Source organism: Pelmatolapia mariae, linkage group LG4 (assembly GCF_036321145.2).
Source record: "Pelmatolapia mariae isolate MD_Pm_ZW linkage group LG4, Pm_UMD_F_2, whole genome shotgun sequence".
Classification (NCBI taxonomy): domain Eukaryota; kingdom Metazoa; phylum Chordata; class Actinopteri; order Cichliformes; family Cichlidae; genus Pelmatolapia; species Pelmatolapia mariae.
The window spans coordinates 22448870-22474578 of record NC_086230.1 but is presented as its reverse complement, the minus strand read 5'-3'; the positions used below and the strand labels follow the sequence as shown (position 1 = coordinate 22474578).

Below are 25709 nucleotides of genomic sequence, written 5' to 3'. Positions count from 1 at the left end.
TTTGATGTAGAAGTATGGCTCCAGGATAACATTCTTACTGCCTACTGTAATACAATCTGCTCAACATCTGGGCTACGACAAATCCAGCCAGCAACACTTTAACCGTCAAGGGTGATCAAAACCTGGTGAGCCGCACTCACTTGATGCAAATGGGACAATAAAAAACACACATTCGACCATATTAATAGAAAAAAAGAAAATATCCAAAAGCATCACAGAATTAGAAAATGGGTTAGAGGCCCAGATTAACTTTAAAATAGCAATTAAAGAGAAAATTATGCAGCCTCAAAGATATTCCTTAACACCTCAGCTGCCTTAATTTCTAACTTTACTAAGCTGCTGTGTGGTTTACTGCATTAGTTCACTCAGTCTGATGTGAGCCAACCTTAATAAATCTACATAACTGTGGAAGTGGGTTTAGATTTGATGTGCAGTGATGCAACACATGACATATAGTTTCATGGCTAAGATGGATTTCATACTCTGGATAGTTTTCCACAAGCGAGTGCAACCAGTCTATAACCTATATAGTCTTCAAACAGCTATTTATCTTTCTACTTCTTCTACTCAAAAACCAGCAGCTTCAGGTCATATGAAAATACTGGACAACATTAGTGCTTTTTTCCTGTCTCAGATTTTTTTTTTAATAAAATTCCAGCTTTGATTTATTTCAGATCAGAGTTCCTCATTCTGTTTGAAAGATGTGCCGCTGGGTATGCTGATGTCTGCAGATGTCTGCAGATAGTTGTGCTGATATATGAGCTGAGGTGCACCCATCACTGCTATAAAGGAATGTAACTGGGCAGCGCTCCCTGCCATCTGCAACACCTTTACACACACAGACAGTATACCAAACTGTATATGCAGTAGGTGGGATGAACATCACGTCATATGGACCATACATCTTCAGCGCTGACAGGCAGGAACTAAATACTTTTTAAATCCCCATCCTCCCAAAAGATTTAAAAGGAAACAGGAAGATTTGTTTAATAACGACTAGCTGACATCCAACTTTTTTTTCTGCCAACAATCAGTCACGATAAATATATTTTCTTATTTGAACGTAGGCTCATAATTTATAATTAAATGAAAAACCATTTTTTGATAGTGGTTATTTGTCTGCTGACCCTAACAAGCTGGAGTTCATTTTCCCCAGTGATACTTTCCATGACCTGAGAAACCACAGGGCCAACACTGGAAGTTCCCAAATGTGCCACGAAGGAAAAAGTATTCGGATCTTTTATTTCTTTCTTTATTTTTAAAGTAGGTTATATGGGATTTAAATTATAGAAATAAAAGTATATAAGCCAATATTCTACTTTTTTTCATCTTTTTGTGCAGCGTCATCAACTATTCAGCAGTGGTACACCTGCTAAATATACATAGCAGCATTAAAATAGTTACCTGTGAAAAAAAATCGCAGACAAGGATTAAAAGGTATCATAAAATGAAAGTAATCCGTTTTAAAATTACTTAGTTATTTTCCACCAGTCATCCATCCCAGTAAAAAGCTAAAGCCTTATCTGATAAATCCCACAACTTACCCACAAATAATTTTCTAGCTAGTATAAGTGAGCATGTCTATTTATTTATTTTTATTTTTTTTATTAATCATATGGATATGGAATCAAATTTATGGAAGGACTAAAGCCAAGCCTTACAAGCCTGGAGTCCATCATCAGTCAGTGCCTGCAGCAGTGAGCACAGCTTCCTTCCATTTCCCTGCAGCTCAGTTCGGCACAGCCAGAGGAAAGAATGAGCGCAGTGGACCAGCAGAGCCAGAGAGTGAGATAACCAGGCCTCGCTTTCTCCCTCTGTTTTTTCACTCAGTGTCACATCTGCTCTCTCATGTGCTGCTTGTTATTGACTCTCAGTAGCACATCACTTCATAACGACTTTATCAGAACAACAGAGGATTTTTACTGTGAAATATATCAGGTGTTAAATACAAACAGAAGCTCCACAATGAGAACTGTTGCATTTCTTCTTATTTGTTACAGAAGGTAATCTATGACCATTTCATCTGTGTTTGGGTGGTGTTTCATCTCATTTGACTGATAACAAAAACCCTGATAAGTCTGAGAGGCAGGGAGTTAATTTGAGGGATTATAATTTGTAAGGTTTTTAGGTTAACACATTTTAAATTTAACTAAAACTGAATTGACACTTCTACATTTCTTTCACTTTATGTAAAACATGCCCCTGTAATTTCCTCCATTGATTTCATCATATTTTGAAGGCTGACTTTAGCATTTTAGCTGTGGTCATGTTGGTATTTTGGAGCCACGAGTTACTATATTAGGAAGAAAATGTGGAGCACTAAGTAATTTGCTAATGTTGGGATGTTAGAAGCTGTCTTCATAAACCTTTTAAGTATAAAGTTCAAACATACATATTTGCTTTTTTTAAGTCAGTAAGCACAATCTTCCACAGTGGATTCATATTTCAACCATACAATAGCTTCCTTGAACCGTTTTTACAAACCTGCCAAAAAAAATTACACATTTCAAAGACTTTACTCATTTGATGTGTTTTGTGGATTTAAAGATGTATGTGCATCATTACTAGAGGCTGCCTTGTTTTTTTGTGCAGTGTGTGCAACATGATATGATATAGAAATTAGTCTGAACACAACTAAGGTCATTCACAAAGGAATGCAAGATGCTGTTTCTGATTAAAAACTTCAGGACCAAACATTTTACTCAGTCTTCTGAGAAGTTCTGAATTCCTCTTGGTTAGTAAAGTGTGTTTTATATTTAATAAATATGACAATTCATTTGCTTTCTGTTCTTAGTCTGGGATTATTCATGCCATACGTTAGAAGAGTCTCGGTTTTCTGAACTTTTTGTAAAAGTTAGAAGAAAATGTCATTATAAGTTCTTGTGCATGATACCTGACTGCATGGCCAACCAGCTCTAACTAGTGAACGTTTACCTTGACAGATATAATATGATTAGTCTCTATTAATCCAGTGATAAATGTTAAGTTGCATACACGGCAGGAAACCAAATGCACCTGGAAAATCCTCATTATAAAAACCTCCAAAAGTTGAATCTGTTCATCTGGACGTAGCGTTTTGTGGGAGAAACGTTTCGTCACTCATCCAAGTGACTTCTTCAGTCTCAGCTGACTGCAGGTTTCCCCAAACCTTATAAACAGTACATTTGCATAATGACTGAAACCAGCCCACTGAAGGAACAATGGGCTGTGAGGTCAGTTCCTTAATCATAATTATGCAAATTCCCATGACCATTGATCAACAATCACTGACCAAAACCCACTGATCAAAGAACACTGATCAATGGCCATGAGTACCATTCACAGAGAGTTGGGGAATGGCTGCAATCACAGCATTGTAAGATGGCGAAAGATGTACCCTTAGGCCCCCTCCTCGATTCAGAGATGGTCTTTCCCTTTTCACGTAAATGGCCTCCTTGACTCCGCGCTCAAACCAGCGTTCCTCCCTGTCCAGGATGTGTACATCCTCATCATTGAAAGAGTGTCCACTGGCCTGTAGGTGTAAATAAACTGCAGAGTCCTGGCCTGATGAGGTTGCTCTTCTGTGTTGTGCCATCCGCTTCGCTAGAGGTTGTTTGGTTTCCCCGATGTATAAATCCTGGCAATCCTCCTGGCACTTAACAGCGTACACTATGTTACTCTGTTTGTGTCGGGGGACCCGATCCTTGGGGTGGACCAGTTTTTGGCGCAGCGTGTTTTGGGGTTTAAAAGCCACAGAGACCCGGTGTTTAGAAAAAATGCGTCTCAACTGTTCCGATACTCCTGACACATATGGGATCACTACAGGTTTTCGCCTGGGCAGCGGTTGTCCCTCTCTCCTGGATCGACTGGAGCTTTCTTTAGGTGCCTTTCCCGCTTTGACAAAAGTCCAGCTGGGATAACCACATTTACTCAGGGCCTTCTTGATGTGATGTTCTTCTGCTTGCCTGGCCGCTGTGTCAGTGGGGATGGTGTTTGCTCTGTGTTGTAGCGTCCTGATGACACCCAGTTTGTGCTCCAGTGGATGATGAGAGTCGAACCTTAGATACTGATCCGTATGTGTAGGTTTACGGTACACGTCAGCTTTTAGATGTCCCCCATTACTGATGGAAATCTCACAGTCTAAGAAGGCTAACCTGCCACTTTTCATATCCTCCCTGGTGAATTTGATGTGTCGGTCCACCGAGTTAATGTGATCCGTGAAATGTAGTACGTCCTGAGATTTGATTTTCACCCAGGTGTCATCCACATATCTGAACCAATGGCTTGGTGGTGTTCCAGGGTAGGATAGCAAAGCCCTCTTTTCCACTTCTTCCATGTACAAATTGGCCACGATGGGTGAAACTGGGGAGCCCATGGCACACCCATGTTTCTGCCTGTAGAACTGACCCTTGTATGTGAAGTAGGTGGAATGAAGACACAGTTCCAAAAGCAAACTCACTTGGTCGATGCTGAGAGTGGTCCTGTTGCTGAGGTTGGTGTCATCCTGTAATCTCTTACGGACTACCTCCAACGCTTCCGTGACTGGGATGCAAGTGAAGAGAGATGTAACGTCGTACGAGACCATGGTTTCATCTGCCTCCATAATGATCAGTGGGTTTTGGTCAGTGATTGTTGATCAATGGTCATGGGAATTTGCATAATTATGATTAAGGAACTGACCTCACAGCCCATTGTTCCTTCAGTGGGCTGGTTTCAGTCATTATGCAAATGTACTGTTTATAAGGTTTGGGGAAACCTGCAGTCAGCTGAGACTGAAGAAGTCACTTGGATGAGTGACGAAACGTTTCTCCCACAAAACGCTACGTCCAGATGAACAGATTCAACTTTTGGAGATTTACTTTCCTGGATGATTGAGAATGCATCAAGACTCATTATAAAAAGCAAGAAAGCTGGGAACCTATGTAGATTTTGAAACTTAAAACTGGTTTTAGTGGTTGCCCAGCTGCTACAATGTTGTTTCTTGTTTGAGGCCTAAAACACATTTTCCAGGTTTCTGGAAAATTAAAACAAGGATTTTAAAATATGTCTTCTAATTTCTTCCTTTTGTGGTAATCACCATCAGGAGACATTTTTGTGAGTCTTTGACCCATGGGTCCCACTGTAGGGCAATATATTATCCTTTACAGGTCCTGCTTTATTGCACACGAGTAGAGTTGAATAAAAAGAACCTAGTTCTATTCAGATGCCCACTTTTGTGTGAGTGTGTGTCTCCGACATGCTGCGATACCCTTTTAATCCCCTCACTGTGACTCTCACATGATGAAGAAATCCCACCCCTGAGGCTAAGCACAGCAATGGTTACTCCAGCTCAGCTCACATGCTTTTCTGTATTGTAGCAAATGATTGCCCTCTGTTACATTTTAGCCTGTGTCATTCGGACCAGCTGATGTTTCCCAGTGGTTGACAAGATGAGGAGATTTTTGCCTACAAAAAGAATCCCTTGGCCATGGCTGAGACGAGATGCTACTCCGAATGAGACCAGTCCACTCTTACCAAAGGTAGGTGTGTTACTGGGTTAGTTTGAGAATACTGTGTTCCTCTGTTCACCTGTATTTACATTTCTGGGGTGGCTTTAATTTTTTGTGGCATTCTTGTGTGTCTAAAGGCAGGATCTACAAAAAACAATGCTGAGGAGCTTGCCTTGGTCACTACTGATTTTCAAGCAGGGACAAACAGCGGACAGCAACACAACAGTCCCACAGATGCCAGGATCCATCCCTGTTATGGTTATTCTTTCATGGACTATTTCCTAAAATACTTTCTGATCGTATGCAATCTGTTGTTCACAGTTCTGGGCCTGCTGATTCTTGCTGTGGGGGTTTGGGGTCTCATTAGCAAGGAATCCTTTGCTCAGGAGAAGATCAGCAGTATTGGCACTGACCCAATGCTGGTAGTTCTGAGCGTGGGCTTTCTGCTCACTGTGCTGTGCCTGTCAGGGTGCGTGGGTGCCCTAAGAGAGAATCGCTGCTTGCTGAAGCTGTTCTCAGCCACGGTGCTGGTGCTCATCGCAGCTCAAGTCATCATCGCTATTGTGGCCCATACTCTACAAGATCAGATTGAAGGTAACTTGCGATCGGGGATGTTAGTTGCCGTGGCACGGTACCAAGATGATCTGGATCTGAGGTTCATCACAGACGAGATTCAGTCAAATCTGCAGTGCTGTGGGGCGGACAACTACAGAGACTGGGAGATTAACATGTGAGCAACTTGGAAATCTTTTTTTTTTTTTAACTTTTTTGAAAGTAAATCAAAGCCAGTTGGTCACGATGTAGGAATGTGTTGAAGAAGTTAATGAGCTGTGAAGTTTTTTTATTGGGTTATTTTTCCCTTTCTTCAGATATTACAACTGCTCAGCTCCAGGAGTGCTGGCCTGCGGTGTCCCTGCAACATGCTGCGTGGATCCTTTGGAGAACGGCACAGTGTGGAACTCTCAGTGTGGTGTCGGAGCCCAATTACTGGATGAGTTTACTGCTCAGAGTGTGATCTTCCTGGGAGGTTGTCTGGGGGAAATCTCTCGATGGATCGAGCAGCACGAGGGCCTGATAGGAATAATTGTGACTGTCGTGTTTGGGGTCCAGATTCTAATATTATTTATTACCATACGACTGCTGGAACGCATCAGTCGTCATAAAGTATAGCTATAACAAGGAGTGACGAATACAGCAATATGCTGGTTGGGGTTTAATGAGTTCTGGCTGTGCTTAAATTCTGGCTTCATTTGTCAATCATTTAAAACAACCTGACCTTAAACACACAGACTGAACTTTTGCAAATGGAAATGAGACATAATTTAAATGAGGAAAGCAAATTCCAACACAAATTATCCACAGAAAATGTTTTACATTTTGAAAATGCCTGAGAGTTTAAGAAAAAAAAAAAAGTATTTCAGTTAAAAGTTAACTGCAGCTTGGCGATGGCTATCACCTCTTTTGTGTTAAAAAAACAAAACAAAAAAACTCCACTTTTCAAGAACATGTACTCACTGGCCACTTCATTAGGTACACTTGTTGAACTGCTCATTAACTGAAATATCTAATCAGCCTGAATAGGGAACAGGTGTGATCTGAAAGATGAACCATATCAGATAGATTTTAACTTCACCAATGTGGGTCAGACCAAGGAAAGTCTTGAAACTAACTGTATCTGTGTGTGTGTTTTATGGGACAGTAGTGACACTATCACCAAAACTTTTTTTTTTCATCACATGTGCCCAAATCCTTCAAAGACACACACCTCCTGATATTTGAAGGATTCTTGGAGAATCTCAAAGTAGTGAAACAGTTCAACAGCATAGGAGTGATTGTAAATGGGTCACCTGGGGAGTAGAGGTCCTGCAGATTAGATCTGCATCTTCATCACAAGCACCTACAATGTAACAAAATAATCAATAAACAAAAATGGAATTCATTTATTCTGAGCTGAGATCAGAATAAATGGAACAGCTCAAAAGAAGGATTAGAGTAAGATTGTAAAAGCACCTTTTCAGTGACTGAGAGTGGACAACCTGCTGCAAATATGTGAAACACATGTGCAAGTCCCACATATGCAAGGTTTCCTGCCGCTGTTTTGAATGAACTGACTAGTTTGCTAAAAGCAAGTTTTGTGTTCTGAGTGTTAACAAATACTGAATAAATAATGATGATTACAGATGGTATTTATGATGGGAATTATGTAATCTCTCATGCACAGTGTGGGTCAGTAAATAACCGTTAAATAAAAGGACAAAATCAAATTACTGAAATTGTGTTAAAAATGTCAACATTTATTCAAGAGTTTGATTAAATATGATAAAGACAGTGCTGACGATTGTGCAGAAACCAAGCTAACAGAGTTCTAGCTAAAACCACAGACTCAAGCAATGACACGAGAACACATTCGAGATACACGTTTTGTGAACATGGCAGCTTGAGATCATTATGAAATTAGGTTTACAATATAAAATATATAAGACAAAGAACAGCATTCACAGCATGCAGACGTATAAAGACACCTTTTCAGCCAGTATTAATGATCCAGATTATTGAAACTAAATACTGAAATTTAAAATTTGCCACATTTATTTAAAAACAACTTCACAGCGGAGAGAATCAGATGATGCCATACTGGGCAAGCTCATGTAGCTCTAGATGGCTGTATGCCTCCCATGGGCAGATTACAGTGATGTCTAAAATGAAAAAAACAAAGAGAACAAAACAAATCATGAGTTGCTTTTTTTTGTTTTTTTGTTTTGTTGTTTTTTTTAAAAAGGAAGAAAAGGTCGTGTCATGTGTATCTAAGTAGGTTTTGGTTATGTAACCACCTGACTTTCATATTTTTACTTACCAGTTCCAAGACCTTCCATTCCTGGGATCTCCTCTCCAAAGCTGGTGAAGAAAGAAAATAACAAGCTTTATTGGAGGACATCTGACAAACTTAGATGACTCATGTGAGGTTATCAGAAAGAGACATACCCAATCACTCCTCTTTTGGGAGGTTTGCTCTTGAACTGCCGCGTGTTCCTCTGTTTGAACTTGGGTGCAGACTTGCGTGGGGAGCCGGGGGCCGTGGCTCTGAGGGGAGCTTTGTTGCCAGTCTTTCCTTCGGGTTTGGCCACCTCCAAATTCATGCTTCTGTTGTTTCAACTGCAAAAGTCACTGTGTCATTAAAATGCCCAACAATGAATGAAACAGTTATAAAATCTTGTGACGTAATTATCCTCCTATAAAGACAAGCCATGTGCTGATGTTGCTAATCAAACGCTGCGATACCTTCAAGCTTGAAAGTGCCTTCATAATCAGATTACTGTGAGGATGTGCTGAAGTGACCTCTAGGTTTACACTGACAATAGCTTGAAATATTTATTTATTTATGTTCACAGTTAAAAAATGGAAAAATAGCAATGCAATTTGCATGTAAATGTGCATAGATGTATGCATATTAAATTAAAAAAAAAAAACAGATGCAAAGCCAAAAGAGTCCAATAAATATAACCTGTGTACAAAACATGACTACATAAATAATAAGTTCTGCTTTTGCCCTGAAAGGGAGTCATGGTTACACAAATACACACAATGATCACTCTAATCAACAATTTCATAGGTTCAGCTTTTTTAATCATTCTTAGAAATTCAGGTCATAGTTAAAGGCAGTCATATATTGTTCGACGACTCTCATTTGTTGTCCTTCCATCATGCAAAACAAAGTTGTGAAAGAAAATTAGAAACAATTAGAAAGCACCTCAATGCTTCTTATAATGTCCCTGATATAATCTAGTCTTCCATATGACTGAATTAACACCTCATTAACTGTATTAAAAAATATATTAGGCTATAGGAAAGATTGAATTTCTATTCCGATTAATTTTAAATTGCATATTATTTATTAAATACCTACTTTTTAATTAATAATCTAATACTACATGCCTGGATGGATACAGAAACATACTACCAAGTAAAGTCCAAATAAAGATGGGAACCTTTAGATAACAATAATAAACTGCATGTGATAAAAGAAGTCCAAAAAGAGAAAGAGCATTCAAAAAAGATTTAACCTGTTGTTTCAACTCACCGCTTGTGGTGCTTCTCTTGGTAGTTGATTATGATGGTAGTGTCCAAGAGGTCTGAGTTGCTGTTAAATGCTGTTGCATTAAGTTGCATTAGTGCAGTCCTTTTATACACCACAGACTTAGAGACGATTATGACGGCACCTGCCAACAAACTGATGATTCTATCATCACTTGTACCCAAGCAGATCATTGATGAGGGATTGGCCGACTGGCATTCAGCAGAAGGGGGCAGCAGTTTCCTGTTCCTCAGACTGTCCTGAAGACACAAATGCTGATGATTCTGAACGGGAATTATTTGAGTATTTTATCCATAACCTCTTCAAATATGGTCAAATGTAAGCACTGAGTTATGGAGTTTTCTCAGGATATAGCTAATTATTATCACTGTTTTTCTGTTATGCCCAAATATTATGTAACACCTGAAGCCGAGAACTTACTAGCATGAACCGTGACATTCTCCTTTCATCAGCAGTCTCTCAGATTGAGTTGCATTATAGCTGCTAATCCAGCCCAGCCTCCTTCCATCACACAGGTAAACACACCTGCTCCATTCATGTGAAGATTTACTACAGTGTCGCTCTGCAATCTGTACTGCTGATGCATGCTGTTCAGGCACATGTATGGACACTAACTCCTCATGTCACCTGTACAAAAAAGATTAAAAAGATGTCTGAGATTAGTGGATATATTCAATAGAGCAAACCTGTCTAGCTACAGTACACTAAGGAGCCAGCTGTGGTATTTTAATTGAAGGTTGTTTCATTGAAGCTTGTTTATTATGTTCATTATAAGAAACACGTGCCTTTTTTCCTTTGTATTTTTGTATTTTGTCTAGCTGATCAATCAAATGGTATTTATTTCTGATGAAGAAATGTAGAGTTTACTCTTCACAATGTTTACTGGACAGAGCCACTTATTGATCTGCGTGACTGTTACATGTTATGTGACTGCTGTCCAAATGATATGCATAACTTTGTAGATTCCAATCATAAATGATAAAGAGCTTGGTCTAGATCAGGGGTGGGCAGTTAATTTTCCCAAGGGCCCACATTCATCACCTAATTGTAACATCTACTCTTACCAGAGGCAGTTTAATTATAGGACAGTCTGGGTAATGAGCTACCGGAACAATTTTTTTAATTTATTTTTTTTGTAATTTTACACATGTATCTGTTTATTTATATTAATTTAAGCCCAAAAAAGTCATGCTGGCAGATTTTTCTTTTATCAAAAGTACATCTTCATGATGTAGAAAAACTAAGACTAATTGTAGAAATCTCACTTATTTTTCTTATACTGAGATATTGCAGGGATTAAATTTCCATTTAAACTTCTTTACACTGAGAGAGAGGGGATATTCACCATTCCAGCCTATTTAAAGACAAAGTGAGTTGTCTGAACGACGTTAAATGAGTTTGACCTATGTTTTCTACAGTCACTGGCTAAAACAGGTGTAACGATGCCCTCTAGCGGTGGCGGGAAGCAGAGCCGTTGAATGGAGTGACCAATGAATGGGAGTGACTGGCTCTGACAGGAAGCGTCTCTTGAGCCAATCAGGTTTGACCAAAGATCGTCTTATGTCTCATGTGTGTCACTCTGCAATAAAATTACTGTACGTCTCATTAATTACAGCGATTAAAAAAATTGACAATACATATTTAATTTGATTAAATCAGTTTTTTCACAAAGCAAGAGTTTCATCACGAAGCTCTCAATCTGTTTCAATACGCCAAATTTCTAAATCATGTTTTGGTACCTGAAAAAAAATGGAGTGAGATGTCTGTCCTCTACAACGTGCCACCGGTAGAGTTTCGGTTGAAGTCTGAGCATAGTGCTCCACGTGTGTTGTTTTGCTTAGTTATGTATTCATGTTAATTATTGTAGCATGGGGAAGAATAAGAAAAATAAAGTGCCCGATTCGGGGAAACAAGCGGGAAAACCTGGACAACGTCAAAGGTACCATAAGGAAGCTAATGCGTAATGGAAAATGTGCTAGTTAAGCTAGTTAGCAACAGAAGCTAGCTGATACTGGCTCCAACCCAAGTTGTGAGCGATCAGATTAAATCGGACTTGTTAAAGTTTTAAGTGGGGACTTGTGTCTTCAAGTAAACATGTTTGCTTTTTGTTTTTTCCTGTCTGTGTTGTGTCCAAATTTCAGTAATGCCAAGCTCCAGAGAGATGGTAAACCCAAGAAAGCCAAAGAGGTGGACCACATTCAACACATCCCCTTCAAACTACGAGAAATAATGAAGGCTAAGGACAGAATGAAAACTGGGTCCCTAAAAGTCAAAAAGCCGAAAAAGGGTATAAAAAATGTTTCTAAATATTCATTTTAGTGTCATGACTTTGTGTATAACTAATAAAGACTGTGTTGTGTCTTTACCCATCTCACCTGAAGATAAATCAGAGTATTTTCTAGATGGAGATATACCTGTTCCACATTTCAAGAGGGGCAAACGGGAAAGCGTGAAAGCTTACGTGCAGCGGATGGAGCGTGAGACAAAACATGTCATGTTCCTCTCCAAAAACCAAGTAGACAGAAAGCCCGAAATGGATGCAAGCGAACAAGAGAGGCCTGCACACTGCAAATCTGACAAAAAGAAGGAGTGAGTACACTTTAACTTTAAACTAAACCCCATCCTTATCTAGTAGGTTTCATGGCATAGCTTGTCTTCACTTATTCTGATTTGTGGCTGGGTTTCTTTTTTAGTGTTTTGGCACTGATATTTTTATATGCGTGACATGGATTGAATAACAGTAAAGTATTGAAATAATGTGTAAATCTTTATCAAAGTTCTTGATCCACAAACTCATGACATGACGAAAAGCGAACTTTGTAGCTGCTCCATCCATCACCATTTGTTTTGTACAGCAAAAAATCTGCAGTAATCCTCCAGAAGTTTTATTAAAACATGCAGATGAACTGTTAACTTAGCCTGATACCGTGTTTAAATTATACAGCTTACAGAATGCTATATAAAAGGATATATGAAATGGGCAGCTGTCCTATTTTACATAGAAGAAATAACTGCACCAAACAGGGGTGAGTCTAAGGAAAGGGTGGGCAACTCCAGGCCTGCAGGTTTTAGATATCACTTTGAATCAGCTGTGTTGGATCAAGGACACATCTAAAACCTGCAGGACACTGGCCCTCGAATCCTGGAGTTGCCCACCTAAGGGGATCTGTTAGACTCATCTTGTGAGTCTATAACACCGTTATAACATCTGTTTTCAGCAGCACACAAACTTTGCGTGAATGCAGAGGGCAAACTTCAGAATGCTGATTTACCTGCTGTTCTTCATTGCAGCAACCACATTCTCCTTTAAAGCCATACAGACACAAACTCGCGCTTCGCTTGACTTCTTCATACTTAAACAGGCAGACACACATGCACAAAAACTCATAAACATGAACACAAAACAAATATACCTCATCCCAGAAATAAACCTTTGCCAGAGAGTACTTTAGAGTCTTTACATATTTTTGCATTTAAGAAAATGTTATTGTTGGGTTTTTTTGTTTTGTTTTGTTTTTTTGTTGTTGTTGTTGTTGTTTTCCAAAAAAATAAATTTGATCTGACATGTAAATACAGTCAAAGGGTTTATGTTTTGTTGTTTTTCTGACAGGTGTTGCGTGCAGCTAAACTTTAAAACACTGCAAGTTCTAAAATGGAAACCAATGAACAGTTCATTTTGAAAGACCTGTGTTTTTTCTCTTTTGAATATTTATTATCGCTCATTAATAAGACAAAGGTATTTCTTATCCGATTAATCAATGAAACAATCAATAGATTACTCGATTACTAAAATAATCGTTAGCTGCAGCCCGACTGTCAAGTGTTACATTTTTAATGCCTACTGATTTTCTATTGGCAGGTATGGTAAAATGAAGCTACAGAAGCTACAGCAGAAAAAGGTGAACAAACAAGAGGACAAGATGGAAGAACAGATGTTTGTAGGTAAGAATGAAGGTTTTACAAGGAAATGTGCTTATACATGCAAACAGTGTTCCACAATTTGGTGCATCGTTCTTTAGGAGATGGGCTCTGTCTTTGACTATTACTCTGTTTGGTACTAATAGCAAGAGGTAGCATTTACCAGATATTATTTTCAAAATTTCTTTGAAAGTCTGGGTCTTTTAGTGTTTTAAATATGTCAAAAGGTCTTCAACACAGCACTTGCTTCAGTAGCGTTTCTTTTTTTGTAGTACACCATCTACTAGGTAAACAAGGGTGCAGATGGAGGACATGCTGTGAGATATTCTTTCAGTAAAGCTTTTTTTTTTTTTGCAGTACTGTCCTGATCACTTCCCTCTGAGGAAAGTTCAAACCTCTACCTGAAGTAATCCCGGGTTCAGCTGTTAGAACAAAACAGACATTAAAAATTTATCAGTCTGAGGCAGAGTAAAACCAAATGACGCAGAACCAAATCACCTCAGTTGTAGTTCCCCGTGAAATTAAAGCAAGGACTCAATTCAGGTATATTAGATGATGTGTTCCTGGTGTAAGCCACAATGGATGCAGTGTTTAATGCCTTCAGTTGACATAAAAAACAACCACAAAGTTACCGTTTCTGCTCATCTTTTCTGTTGGTGCCCTCATAAATCTACACTGTTTCCTACACAGAAAGTGGGAAGAGCATTTGCATCTCTGGGGTTTACAGAGACTGGTCCAAAAACAAATGTGTGTGTATGTGTGTGTGTATATGTATATATATATATATATATATATATATATATATATATATATATATATATATATATATATATATATATATATATATATATATATATATATACATATATGTGTGTGTGTGTGTAGATAGATAGATAGATAGCCTACCTATGTATAACCACATTCTACGCATCTTATGATCGCTCACAAAGCTCTCAAACCGGTTTCTTGAATATGACCATGAGTTCACTGTATTTAAATAGCCTCCACAGTCCTCAGAACTCATAATAGACTCATAATGGAACGGGAAATGTTATGGATGTGCAGTCCACAAATCTTCACCAATCGTGTGATGCTGTGATGTTAGTATGTACCAAATTCTCTGTGCCATAAATTAAGGCAGTGCTGAAAGCAAAACGAGTCGTTATTAGGACAGTGTAGCTAATAAAGTCAACAGCGAGTGTAAATCAGGTGTTATGGTTAAAAGTTGTTGGGCTATACAAACATGGAAAATGGCAAGAAGTATTTAATTAAGGCGGCGTAACATGGCAATGGTGAGTAGTCATAAAAAAATCCATGTAGTTAAATGATGGCTTTTGTTTCGTAGATGATGTTCCTTTTGGTGAAGTTACAATGGCCCCTCCGTCTTTGAGTGCCAAACCAAGGAAAGCTGAAGTCAGATCTCAGGTAATCACACCGTGCATTGATCACATGATCTCTCATCAAAGCATGCAGATGGTTCATAAAATCCTGTTTCCTTTTTTTTCCATTTCATTGTGCAGAAAGCATCAAAGGAGCTGCTCCTAAACTCTCTTCTTGGCCATACTGCAGTCTCCACTACAAAGCCCTCCATGGCCAAACAGAGAATCATGGAGGAGGAGCGGGAACGAGCAGTAGAGGCATACCGTCAGCTGAAGAAACAGAAACAGCAGCAGTATGAAGCTAGGACTGCAAGCATGAGAAAACTCAAAAGCCTTCATTGATGTCGCTTTTCACTCAGCTCATCTGCAGTCAGTGTTCCTGGCAGCAGCAGGGCTGAGCAGTGATCTGTAGAAACTGTCTAAATAAGATGGAGAGCTAGCCACAGTTGAGATGAATATCAGGGGGAACTTTATGCATCCATAGACCACTGTTGGGGGGTCCTGTAGCTCAACAGGTACAGCAGGCTGTTTGCTTTTCATGAAACTGGCAACATACCATTCTCCCACCCACGCTGTCTAAAAGAGGGGAAAAATGTGTAGTATTCAAATGTCTGTGTGTGCATGGGTGGATGTGGCTTCTTGTGTAAAGCGGTTGGTTGGGAAAACTAGAAGGGCACTGTATAATTCCATTTTATCTTTAAGTACAGTAAACAACACTGCCGCTTTCATAACGTTGTTAATTTAAAAGAGTGAACGGCTTTCAAAGTGCTTTGTAACACTGCAGAGTGATTGCCTATGCCTGATGGAAAATACATGGAGATATTTTGCCTACGCTCATTCATCACCCTTGGAACTCTTGCGTATTTCATCATTTGTATTTACAGTCTTTTCACATTTGCATGTTCAGATAACCAAATTCTGAGGTCGTCCGTCATGTGATGGACAGTAAAATCCATCCATCAGGTTATTTCAAAGTAAAGACGATCCTCTGATTGTTTTTAGTGGTCCCACTAGATGGCACTCCTCTTGTACACAGTCGACATAACTTGCTCATTGTTGGTGCCATATTATATATTGAAGTATTTTATGTTGTTGTTGAGTGGTAATGACTGCATTTTATATAGAAAATGTAAATAACATGTTGAGAGAAACCATGAGGTTATTTATTATTAGATGTTTTTGATTTTTTCCATGCTCCTCAGCAGATGTTTGCTGTTTGTTGTCATATTCCCTGTTTTTTCCAGAGCATTTGGATAAATCTGGAATTGTCATCCACACTGATGTTCAGAAACACCAGCTGAAAAAACAAATATCCTCATGAGACCCTTTTTAGCTGTTCTTGGGTTTTAAAGTCCTTTGCAGCTGCTGTTTTTTGTTTGTACGTCTGTGATAGCCTCAGTCTTGGGATAAATGAGCCATTAACCTTTTTAAATGTGCAACATTTATTAGAGCCTGGCACAGCTATTTATATTTGTAATCCTTCAAAGGCTTTACACTCATGAACGAAGCCATTGTTTAAATATTTGATTATGAGGCAGACTGCGCATATTCAAATCTTTGTTCAAAAACTTTCAAAGCGTGCTATCTAAGGAAAAAAAAACCCACATTGATAATATAATGCAATACTGATCAACTGAATAATATGACCAGATGGTGTCAATACCGAATTCTTATATGGTTCGTGGGTCCAATCACTGCTATTTAATCAGCTTGACTGGTAAAACCCTCAGTCCATGTTTGTCCTCTGATGGTTGTCACAGTGACACGGAAATGTATTAAATGGGAACAGCTGCTGGTGATTGGGTGTACCGACTCCCTTGAGCTGAGCACATTCGCCATTGGTTATATTCCACCTGTGTGCAAGACAGCTGTTCACATTATCGGGGCTTTACAGCTGTTTTTCATTTAGGACATTAAGATGCTGCTTTTTTTTTTACCTCCTTCTTCTTTTAGTTGAATTTACTGACCCGAAGTTACGTAATATACAAAGCTTCAATCATGTTAGTGTATTTATATTAGTCAAATATTTCTAGTGCAAAGTGACACATTGGAAGTTCTCTGTATTAAATGTTTTACCAACCATCCAAAGGTCCGCTGGGAAGCATGAAATGTTGTCCATTAATCTAACCAGACTTGAGCAGTTTCATTGGAAATATTCTGCTCTGTTTATGTCCACATGCAGTGTTTCATTTTGGATATCGTGCAACGCTTGTTTTTTTCTGCCTTTTTTCAGCCAGATCAAGAAGGTGATACTGAAGGTTATTACAGAGGAAAACCTCATTTGCTTATGTGTTCTGTTGTTCAGTGCTGTCTGATTTCCTGTTAGTGAGCAATTTATCTTCCGATCAAGTACATGGCTGCTGACAGTACAGGATGGAAAAGAGTAATTGGGAGAGAGACATTTAAGCCTGCTGCTAGGCAGCCACTGCTGACTGAAGCTTTTAAAGATGTGTGAGTGTGTGTGAGCGAGATAAATTATATTAAAATAATTGTGCTTGTCCATGTAGAGAAGACAGACTACCTCTTGTGAGTCAGAGCCGTTGTAGATGATAATACTGGCAGCAATACGTACGAAATATTAATCTGTTACCACAGTGATTGATGGTTGGATTCAGCAGCATTACAACAACGTCAGCTTGACTATCACAGCAGTCTCCCTTCCGGAACTAAAAGCTCAGGCATCACAGAGCCAACCCTTGGATGTCGTGCTAGGTGCCAGGTCAGGCTTATCAAGCAAACATATGTAAATATTTGAAGCAGTAAACTTAGCAGTCCTGCTGACATGATGACACTTCCTCTTTTACCATCCTGTACCTCTCCTTGTTAGTTGATTCTTTCTGTAATCTAAAACGCCAGAGAATTTAACTGAAATTTGTAGGGCTGACACCTTAGAATTTACAACTTCACATTTATTTCATTCATGGCTAAAACCCACATTTTTGCATATGATTACACCATTATAGTTACATAAATTTACAACTAAGTATGTTATACTGTGGTGATCATGAACAAATTCTAACGCATACCCACACACATATGTGTGTGTGTGTGAACATGTTAGAATTTGTACATATATATATATATATATATATATATATATATATCTTGTATTTGACCTTATAATCTTTCCTCTATAAGCCCAGTGTGGTTTGCATCATTATTATAATGTGTGGTTTTGATGTACATACAGCAAGCATTGCATAAACATTCATGGAAACTAAGCAGTCATATACTGAATATTACTGGACATTCACTCTGTTATTGCTTAAGAGAAAACAGAGATATAAAATATCTGATCCTTGGAGCTCTGAGATGGAAAAGCTCAGTGCAATGTGCTCGGCTCGGGCTGCTAACTTATGATAGTCCTGAAGATGTTAAGGAATCCACTGAGCACGACCCGGAGCTGCAGCTCCCCATATTCAAAGGGCCAGGTGTGGTTCGAAGTATCATTGAGTCTTGGTCCTTCTGTGAAAATACACATATGGATTATTTTCACATGTGATGTCATAAAGACGGGATGTTTTGTGGTTAAAAATAGCACTCACCCTTGTCAGACCTTTGGCAATCAAGGCTATTTCAGTGGGCTGGTATAAACAACTTCGTGCCTGACCATTGTAAACCCCGTATGGAGACGCTGGATTTGTTGATTCTGGCATAAAAAATGTCATTTTACAGTCATTACTGGATTTATTTTGTTGTCTGTGTACAATCTGTTGCAAAAACCTGGAGCCACTCCCAATTTTTTTAAATTATTGTGCTTCCAAGGAGCTACACTTTCTTAAAATTGTCCAAGTGATCTTGAGCATCAGTTGTCCATTCTTTCTGAAGTTTTGTTTTTTTTTTTAAAAAATAAACAAATTGATACCCAAAGTGTCTTTAGCCAGAAGTTTTGCATATCTCAGCATGGTATAAGCATATATATGTATGTGCATGTATGTAACGAAATTTGCTATATTAAAACTAACATTGACGGGAATAGAAAAACACCAAATGGGACATTATATATTTCAGTAATATTGTGGTCTGAGCCTCAACATTACTGAAGCAGTTTGAACTGTGCTACTTTGGCTAACATACTGTCTTGGCATGTATGTTGTACAATCATATGGGGTGGCTCAAGACTTATGCGGGGTTAAACATTAAAAACCATTATTAACAACTGAAATGGCACAATTTAATACATCTGCTGTTTGAAATTGTACAGTGAGAAGAATCAATATATTCAGCATTACTTGGGAAAATTAGGCACCACACACACCCTAGATATTTCCTAACATTGAAGGAATCTGTGCTATGTGCTACATACTTTAAATGATAGCAGTATAATGTATCCTGTATTGGTATCGGTTGATACGAGTTGGGGTCCAACATTTAAACCTGATCATTGATCTCAATATTTAGTGTGTTGAGAATGTAAGGTTTGCGAGCAACAGACTTCATATTGCAATGCAGTGATTCTTCGCAGTGGCAATATGCTTTGTGCTGATAATGTGGGTTGTGGATAAATAGGAAAGTGGTATACAAAAACAGCAATTTTCAAAATTACAAAACAGTAAACTGGAGAAGGTGTACTGTAGCCAGTGTGGGTCTTCATTTGCTACACTGATGCATTATGTAATATACCACACATGTGCTTGTTATCAGTTTGGAATAATCCAAACGTGTCTCAATAAAATTTAGAAATTAATTCCTATTGATTACTTAATTACTACTTAATAAAATTTATTAATTCTAATGATTCTGTACCCACCTAAACAGTGTTAAACTGCTGAACTGTGAAGTTAATGGCTGACCATAATGTGTTATGCTGTACCTGGTTCATCCATAGAAAAGGCTTTATTTTCTACGTAGACATGCTGCTGGGTGGGCTGTGGCTCCTTCAGAATGTTGTCGTAAACCAGGCTTCTAGCAGGATAGACTTCTTCCCCATCGGGTTGTTCCTTGTTTGGGTCCTCCTGGGTCAATAAACAGATTTCTGGAATTGCATAGAACAAGAGGAACACCCAGGCATTTGACACCACGGCTATAGCCATAGTCGGATCGTCCCAGCTGGGATTACCAACTGCTCGGTTCCCATGGATGTACATGACAATCCAAGCTATCCAAAGAGCCAAAGTGAGGACTCCTGTGACCAGGATAAAGGCTCCATCTCGGCGCCAGTGCTTTTGCTTGTGTGTTAGCGAGGGCACAGATGTTATCACCACAGCTGCTATCAGAACCATTACATATATAAGGGCCATCACAAAGTCCCGGCTGACATAGCTGCAGGCCAGGTCAGGAACACCAAGACCTCTGAGTGGGCTCCTGGCCACAGTAATGACAAGCCACTCGGTGTTGATGATCACCTCGACAAGCCAGAGAGCCAGGGCTCCCAGCCATAACATCCAGCTCCTGGGCCCCCGCCCTCCCCTTTGCAGCAGGGCAAGCCACAGCCCATGCATCACCAGGCAGGCCAGACAGCCTGAGAACAGTACTCCAAACAGGTACTTCCGTGCAGCACAGGTAGTAGAATACTGCTCCACAATAAAGGCAAAACTAAGTCCAAACAGACCCAGTGTGAAAACTAAAATGCTGGCCTGCAGGCCCACCATACCCTTTCTCTTCTTGTCTGTCACAAACGGTAAGCTAGCCATGAGAATGACGAACAAGATAAAGGCAGTCAGCACACCAACAGCAGCAACAGCTTCCACTACGATGCCCCATACTGCTGTCAGGTCACACAGATTATAATATATGGAGCTCACATCACCACCACATCCTTTTGGAGCACTAGTTGGGACCATCGCTTCACTGCAGATTTTCGTTTAAATGCTGCAACCAAAAAAAAAGAAACAAAAATAATCTGATTACTTCAACATACATGTTAATATTGTAGTGACAGATTTCATTAATAACATCCCTGATTATTACAAAACAAACTATTGGTTTAAATTGCAAGTAATATTACTGTAATAGTTTAATATTGCTCACACAGTAATATTACTGTGTGAGCAAGTTAAATGGTGCCATGCATATACAGCTGTGCCATTCCACTGGAATTTCAATATGAAAATGACCTCATTTCTCTTTTATGGAGCTTTAATGTGCCATACTAATTACTGTAAATTCAAATATTCATTCAGGTCTCTAAAGAATCCTGGAATTATGTACTGCATCCCCTGGCTGTAATTACAAAACTGAGTCATTCTACACAGAGCTTTAGTCACCGCTCACTCTATAGCCTCCTAAGACCAGCTAATTAGGAAAAGCATAATTTCAGCATTTTACCATGACACCTAATGAGTATTTCCACACAGTAGCCCTGCTACAGTACGCACACAGGTGTCATTCAGGAATCATATGTATTTTAATAGCAGAATGTATACTTGTAGGTGTACATTTTAAACCAGTTATTATTGAACGGCAACTTAATTATTGTTTATTCTCTTCTTCTGACTGTAACTGTAATATAATAATTAAAGGACACGACATTCAAAAATTAATATGCTTTTTATGCGAACTTTCTGACTGTGAAGATTTCAGATAAAGGTGCCTGTGTGGGATGAGAACATCGTCCTGCTGCTTCTTTAATAATTATATTAGACCCAGTGAGTTAGCTTAGTTAACTAACCAAAAAAACAGGACATGCTGTTTAAAGGACAAGAAGTTGTTTATGATTATTTATATAACAGAATCGGAGAGACTTAGAGGGGGAGACAGTTATGATGTTATAAAAAAACAAAAAAAAAAACAAATAAAAGACAAACAGAAAAAACGAAGGTTAAATCAGGAATCTTTGCGTAATAACACGAGTCTCTTACCAGAATTGCAATGAGAGCTGTTCCGCTAGCCTCTCCAACAGGTAACAGGTAGATTCAGTCCGATAAAGATTACTGACCTCCGAAAAGAAACTTGCCTTGCACGAACGAGTTAATTTTTTTATTGGTGGTAGTAGTTCTTCTCCATTTTTACAACACTTCTTGATGATTCGACCAATAATTTCTGTGCGTCAGGTGTTGACTTTTGTTTTGTTTATTTCGGGCGGGATCAGAAACGGACCTCCATCGGCCACTCCTCTTTTATTCAGGCATCTTATAGTGACCTCACAGGTAGTCCCAACGAAGTAGTTGCTTCTTTTAGTTATTATTAATATTCTGTAAATCTTCTCTAACGACTCACCTCAAACCACTCTGCTCCTTCCCCAGCCTCTGGTATCTACAGCTTTGCATATTCTTTGAGATTAGCACCCGGCCTACTTATTTATTTCAGGCAGCTTACATCCAAACAAAGGGAGCACTCATGTATACAGGCTATGCGAAGTGGTATGACCCAGGCAAACACGCCGATCATCGATGACTTTAACAGGTTTTGTAATTAGGTCAATTTTGAGATTAGCCTTGAAATACTCAGCTCCTGCGCATACAGCAGCGTTTACAGTTGCCTATTTTGCGCTCCTATTGTGGAATATAATGACTCACATTCGTATTTTGGTTCAGACGATTAAGTCCAATACTGCATATCAAATTTCTGAAATATAGCATTATTATTGCCCAAATATCTAGGCTACTTTAGAGCAGTTACAGTTACAGGAGGGACTGTATGGTAAGCAGAGCCACCTGGTGGCATCAAGGCTGGGCTGAGTCCTGTGTTTTTCAAACAAATTGGATTACACAACAAAATAGATCTTTCTATTGATCCGTTGTACAGTAGGACATGCCAGTTAAAAACTATAAGATAAATAAGCACATTAGTGAAGGAATTGATTTTAAGCTTTTAGACTGTCAGTTTTTCAAAAAGCTCTGCTTTCCTTTATCTTCCATCAGTAACTTTTCCCCCCATTCGTGAAAGTTACGCAGTGGTGTTTTATGCCATAGTCTGTGTTTTCAACTATTAAGTGGTTGCAGATCTGACAATTTATAAGACATAAAAATGATTTTGGGTGGAGGGGGTTCAACATGTTTTCAATGTTGTGTTTCTGTTTGCACTCTTTTTTAAAAGCAGTCTCTTTCTCCTCTAATTTTAATAAACTACAAAAAGGTTTTTAAAAAGTAATAAAGTTTTTTGTTTTTTTTTTTAAATTCAGTGCAATATAAGAGTAAGTCTCCTCACTGGCTTCAGTGGCAAGTACCAATGTGGACCTATTGAAGACAAACGTAATCAGCTACAATAGTCAAAGCAGGAGAAAACTGAAGTGTGCAATAAATGTTCACAATTATTGGTTGACAGTAGAGGTGTGAAGTTTTTCAGATAAAAGAAACACAACTGGATGAGCTGTGACATAAGAAATTAGAATCAGAATACTTTATTAATCCCAAAGGAAATTGGAGATCAGATTTATTGAGTCAACCTGCCACCTCAGAGAAAATCATGACAGATGTTAAAATACCTCAGCCGCTTCAGAAAATAGAGATGACTCCATTCCTGTAGAGTGCATTGGTGCTTTAACCCATTCTAGTTTATTATCTATGTGTACTCTGAGGTATTTATAGCCCTCCACACTGTCCACATCGACCCCCTGGATTGAAACAGGGGTCACAGGTTTCCTGGTCCTCCTAAAGTCCACAATCAATTTTTTTGGTATTGTCACGTTGAACTGCAGATGATTCTGCTCGCACCACATGACAAAAAGGAGTCCACCACAGCCCGGTACTCCATCACATCACCCTCACTAATGCATCCAACCACAACAGAGTCATCAGAAAACTTCTAAAGATGGCAGGTCTCTATGGTGGCTGAAGTCTCAACAATCCAGGACACAAGAGAGGCATTTATTGCATCGCTGTCAGCTGATTACCCAGGAGGGTTGGCCTGATAGTATTGAATGCACTGGAAAAATCGAAAGACATGATCCTCACAGTACTCACCGGCTCATCCAGATGGGCATAGACACATTGAGCAGGTAGATGATGGTGTCCTCAGTTCCGAGGTGGGGCTGGTAAGCGAACTGAAGCAGATCCTGATGTGGTCTGACAATAGGTGGGAGCTGTTCAAGGATAAGTCTTTCCAGGGTTTTCACGACATGGGAAGTCAGTGCCACAGGTCTGTAATCCTGGGGGCCACTGAGACGTGGCATCTTTGGTACAGGAACGGGGCATGACGTCTTCTACAGTAATGGGACCCTCTGCAGACTCAGACTCATCATGAACAGTTTATAAAAGACTGCACAGGCCTTGAGGACACGGGGACTCACCCCATCTGGTCCAGCAGACTTGCCTGAGTGGAGTCATCTCATTTGTCTCTGAATTTGTCTCTATCTGCTTAGACGTAATTCATATTCTTGCTAAGAAATAGTTGACTTTTGTGCATTAAAGCATATGAAAGTTTTATGCATTTACATTCATTTAACATTTTTTTTGAAAAGCCATGACTGTCTTGTTTGAAACCCTGGCTAACTGATGCTTTCCCTCCCTGTTTAGAACAAGGGTAAGGTCATCCAGGGCACCTTGCTAAAGCCGGCTCTGGCATCCAGCCTGTACTTAACTTATTGTTTATACTGCGTGATGGAACCCCCCATGGTGCATCGATCTCTCAATGGATCTTGTCCCCAGGGGTGCTCTCACAAATCCAGCAGTTTGTCAATCCATCCTTTTGCATTTTGGTCCGCTCAGATTCTTAATAGGAGGTTAGATCGAAGGAGAAAGCAATGTGACCTCAATGAAGGACATGCACTTTTCAGAGCTTTAGGCCTACTTTACTGTAGATGAATTCTGCTTGCATATACCAAGTTCCTGAACTGGTAAACCAAGCGAAACCCAATTAATACATAAAAATAGTCATAATATTTACATGCAACAAAACAGGCTGAGTAGTTGACACAAGTCTCATTATTTGGATCCACAGACTCCTGAGTGTGATGTCTATATTTTCTGTCTAAAGCTAAAACAGACTGAGATGATGAGATGCTACCATATATAATCCTGTACCCTGTCTGTATTGTCTTGTCCAGTTTGTTGCAGCAGACCTCATTAGGACACCTCAGGTGCACTGCTCTCCTTTGAGAACATGTCAGGTTATTCATAGAAGTGGCTCAGGTTTGGGTCTCACAGGACATCTCTTCTCCTACATTTTTATTGCAGCCTGGCAGCCCTCAGCACTTCACCACAACCCAGTTCCATCTGAAATGGCCGCTCTCCTCGTCTTTCCCAAAGTAGGTAGATAGGCATAATTTTTTAAAACACTCATCACATTGTTGTATTTCACTGAAATATCGCAACTAATGATTTTGCAGTGATCAAAAAAAACACCCAATCTATATATTTTTCAAGAATAGTTTAGCAGAGATCTCAGTATTGAAAGACCCATCACTGACAAGCAGTTCAGTTCTAGCTGAGTGTTAAATAAAGGTTAATTTAAATGAGAATGCAAACATCTCTTTGAACCCAGGGGACATGATTGAAGGAATTATGTATTGTTGTCATGGTTGCTATCTTACATCAGAACCTACTGAATATAGGTGTACCCCACCTACTCTGTGTTTTTTGTAATTCTCTACTGTCACGTGGTTAGCTCACTTTTGAATCATTATAGCATTTAATATTGATTTTTATAGATGGGAGGTTAGTATGTTCCCTGCAAGCAGCAAACCATTACCTCCATATCTAGCTGGTATTTATACTAGATACTCTCAATAAGTGCACCACACTTTGTGATGCATTGAGTGCACCTGAAAAGGAAGAAAAGGGAAAAGTTTTACAAGTACTTAATGATGCACTGGGAAATCTCATAAAAGCTTTTATATTACATGCTCTTTGACGAAGAGCAGAAATTCCAAAGCACATGCAAAAAAAGTCCTGATTGGCACTTGAGTTTGATAGACAAAGCTTGCCTCAAATTGATGCGCAGACCCAGCACCAATGAAATTATCCTCACATT

General features: G+C 39.2%; 4 protein-coding genes across 4 annotated transcripts; 2 read left to right on the top strand and 2 right to left on the bottom strand.

Moving 5' to 3' along the window:
- The first annotated feature begins 5187 nt into the window (after positions 1-5187).
- On the top strand, positions 5188-7954 carry tspan10 (tetraspanin 10). The gene is made up of 3 exons (XM_063471931.1): positions 5188-5498; positions 5606-6198; positions 6338-7954. The coding sequence occupies exons 1-3, from the start codon at positions 5409-5411 to the stop codon at positions 6636-6638; spliced, it is 984 nt and encodes a 327-aa protein (XP_063328001.1). The 5' UTR covers positions 5188-5408; the 3' UTR covers positions 6639-7954.
- LOC134626271 (retinal cone rhodopsin-sensitive cGMP 3',5'-cyclic phosphodiesterase subunit gamma-like) lies at positions 7742-9676 on the bottom strand. Its single transcript, XM_063471935.1, has 4 exons — positions 9547-9676; positions 8451-8621; positions 8323-8363; positions 7742-8164 (listed from the first exon to the last, which is right to left on the bottom strand). Exons 2-4 carry the CDS (start codon positions 8603-8605, stop codon positions 8088-8090), a joined length of 273 nt encoding a protein of 90 aa, XP_063328005.1. The 5' UTR covers positions 8606-8621; positions 9547-9676; the 3' UTR covers positions 7742-8087.
- Positions 9677-11337: 1661 nt separating this feature from the next.
- On the top strand, positions 11338-18090 carry ccdc137 (coiled-coil domain containing 137). Its single transcript, XM_063471930.1, has 6 exons — positions 11338-11500; positions 11703-11848; positions 11943-12150; positions 13421-13503; positions 14825-14904; positions 15000-18090. Exons 1-6 carry the CDS (start codon positions 11430-11432, stop codon positions 15198-15200), a joined length of 789 nt encoding a protein of 262 aa, XP_063328000.1. The 5' UTR covers positions 11338-11429; the 3' UTR covers positions 15201-18090.
- Positions 15543-22004, bottom strand: LOC134626266 (G-protein coupled receptor family C group 5 member C-like). The gene is made up of 4 exons (XM_063471929.1): positions 21659-22004; positions 19672-20669; positions 18404-18507; positions 15543-18323 (listed from the first exon to the last, which is right to left on the bottom strand). The coding sequence occupies exons 2-4, from the start codon at positions 20639-20641 to the stop codon at positions 18213-18215; spliced, it is 1185 nt and encodes a 394-aa protein (XP_063327999.1). The 5' UTR covers positions 20642-20669; positions 21659-22004; the 3' UTR covers positions 15543-18212.
- Between the last annotated feature and the right edge of the window lie 3705 nt (positions 22005-25709).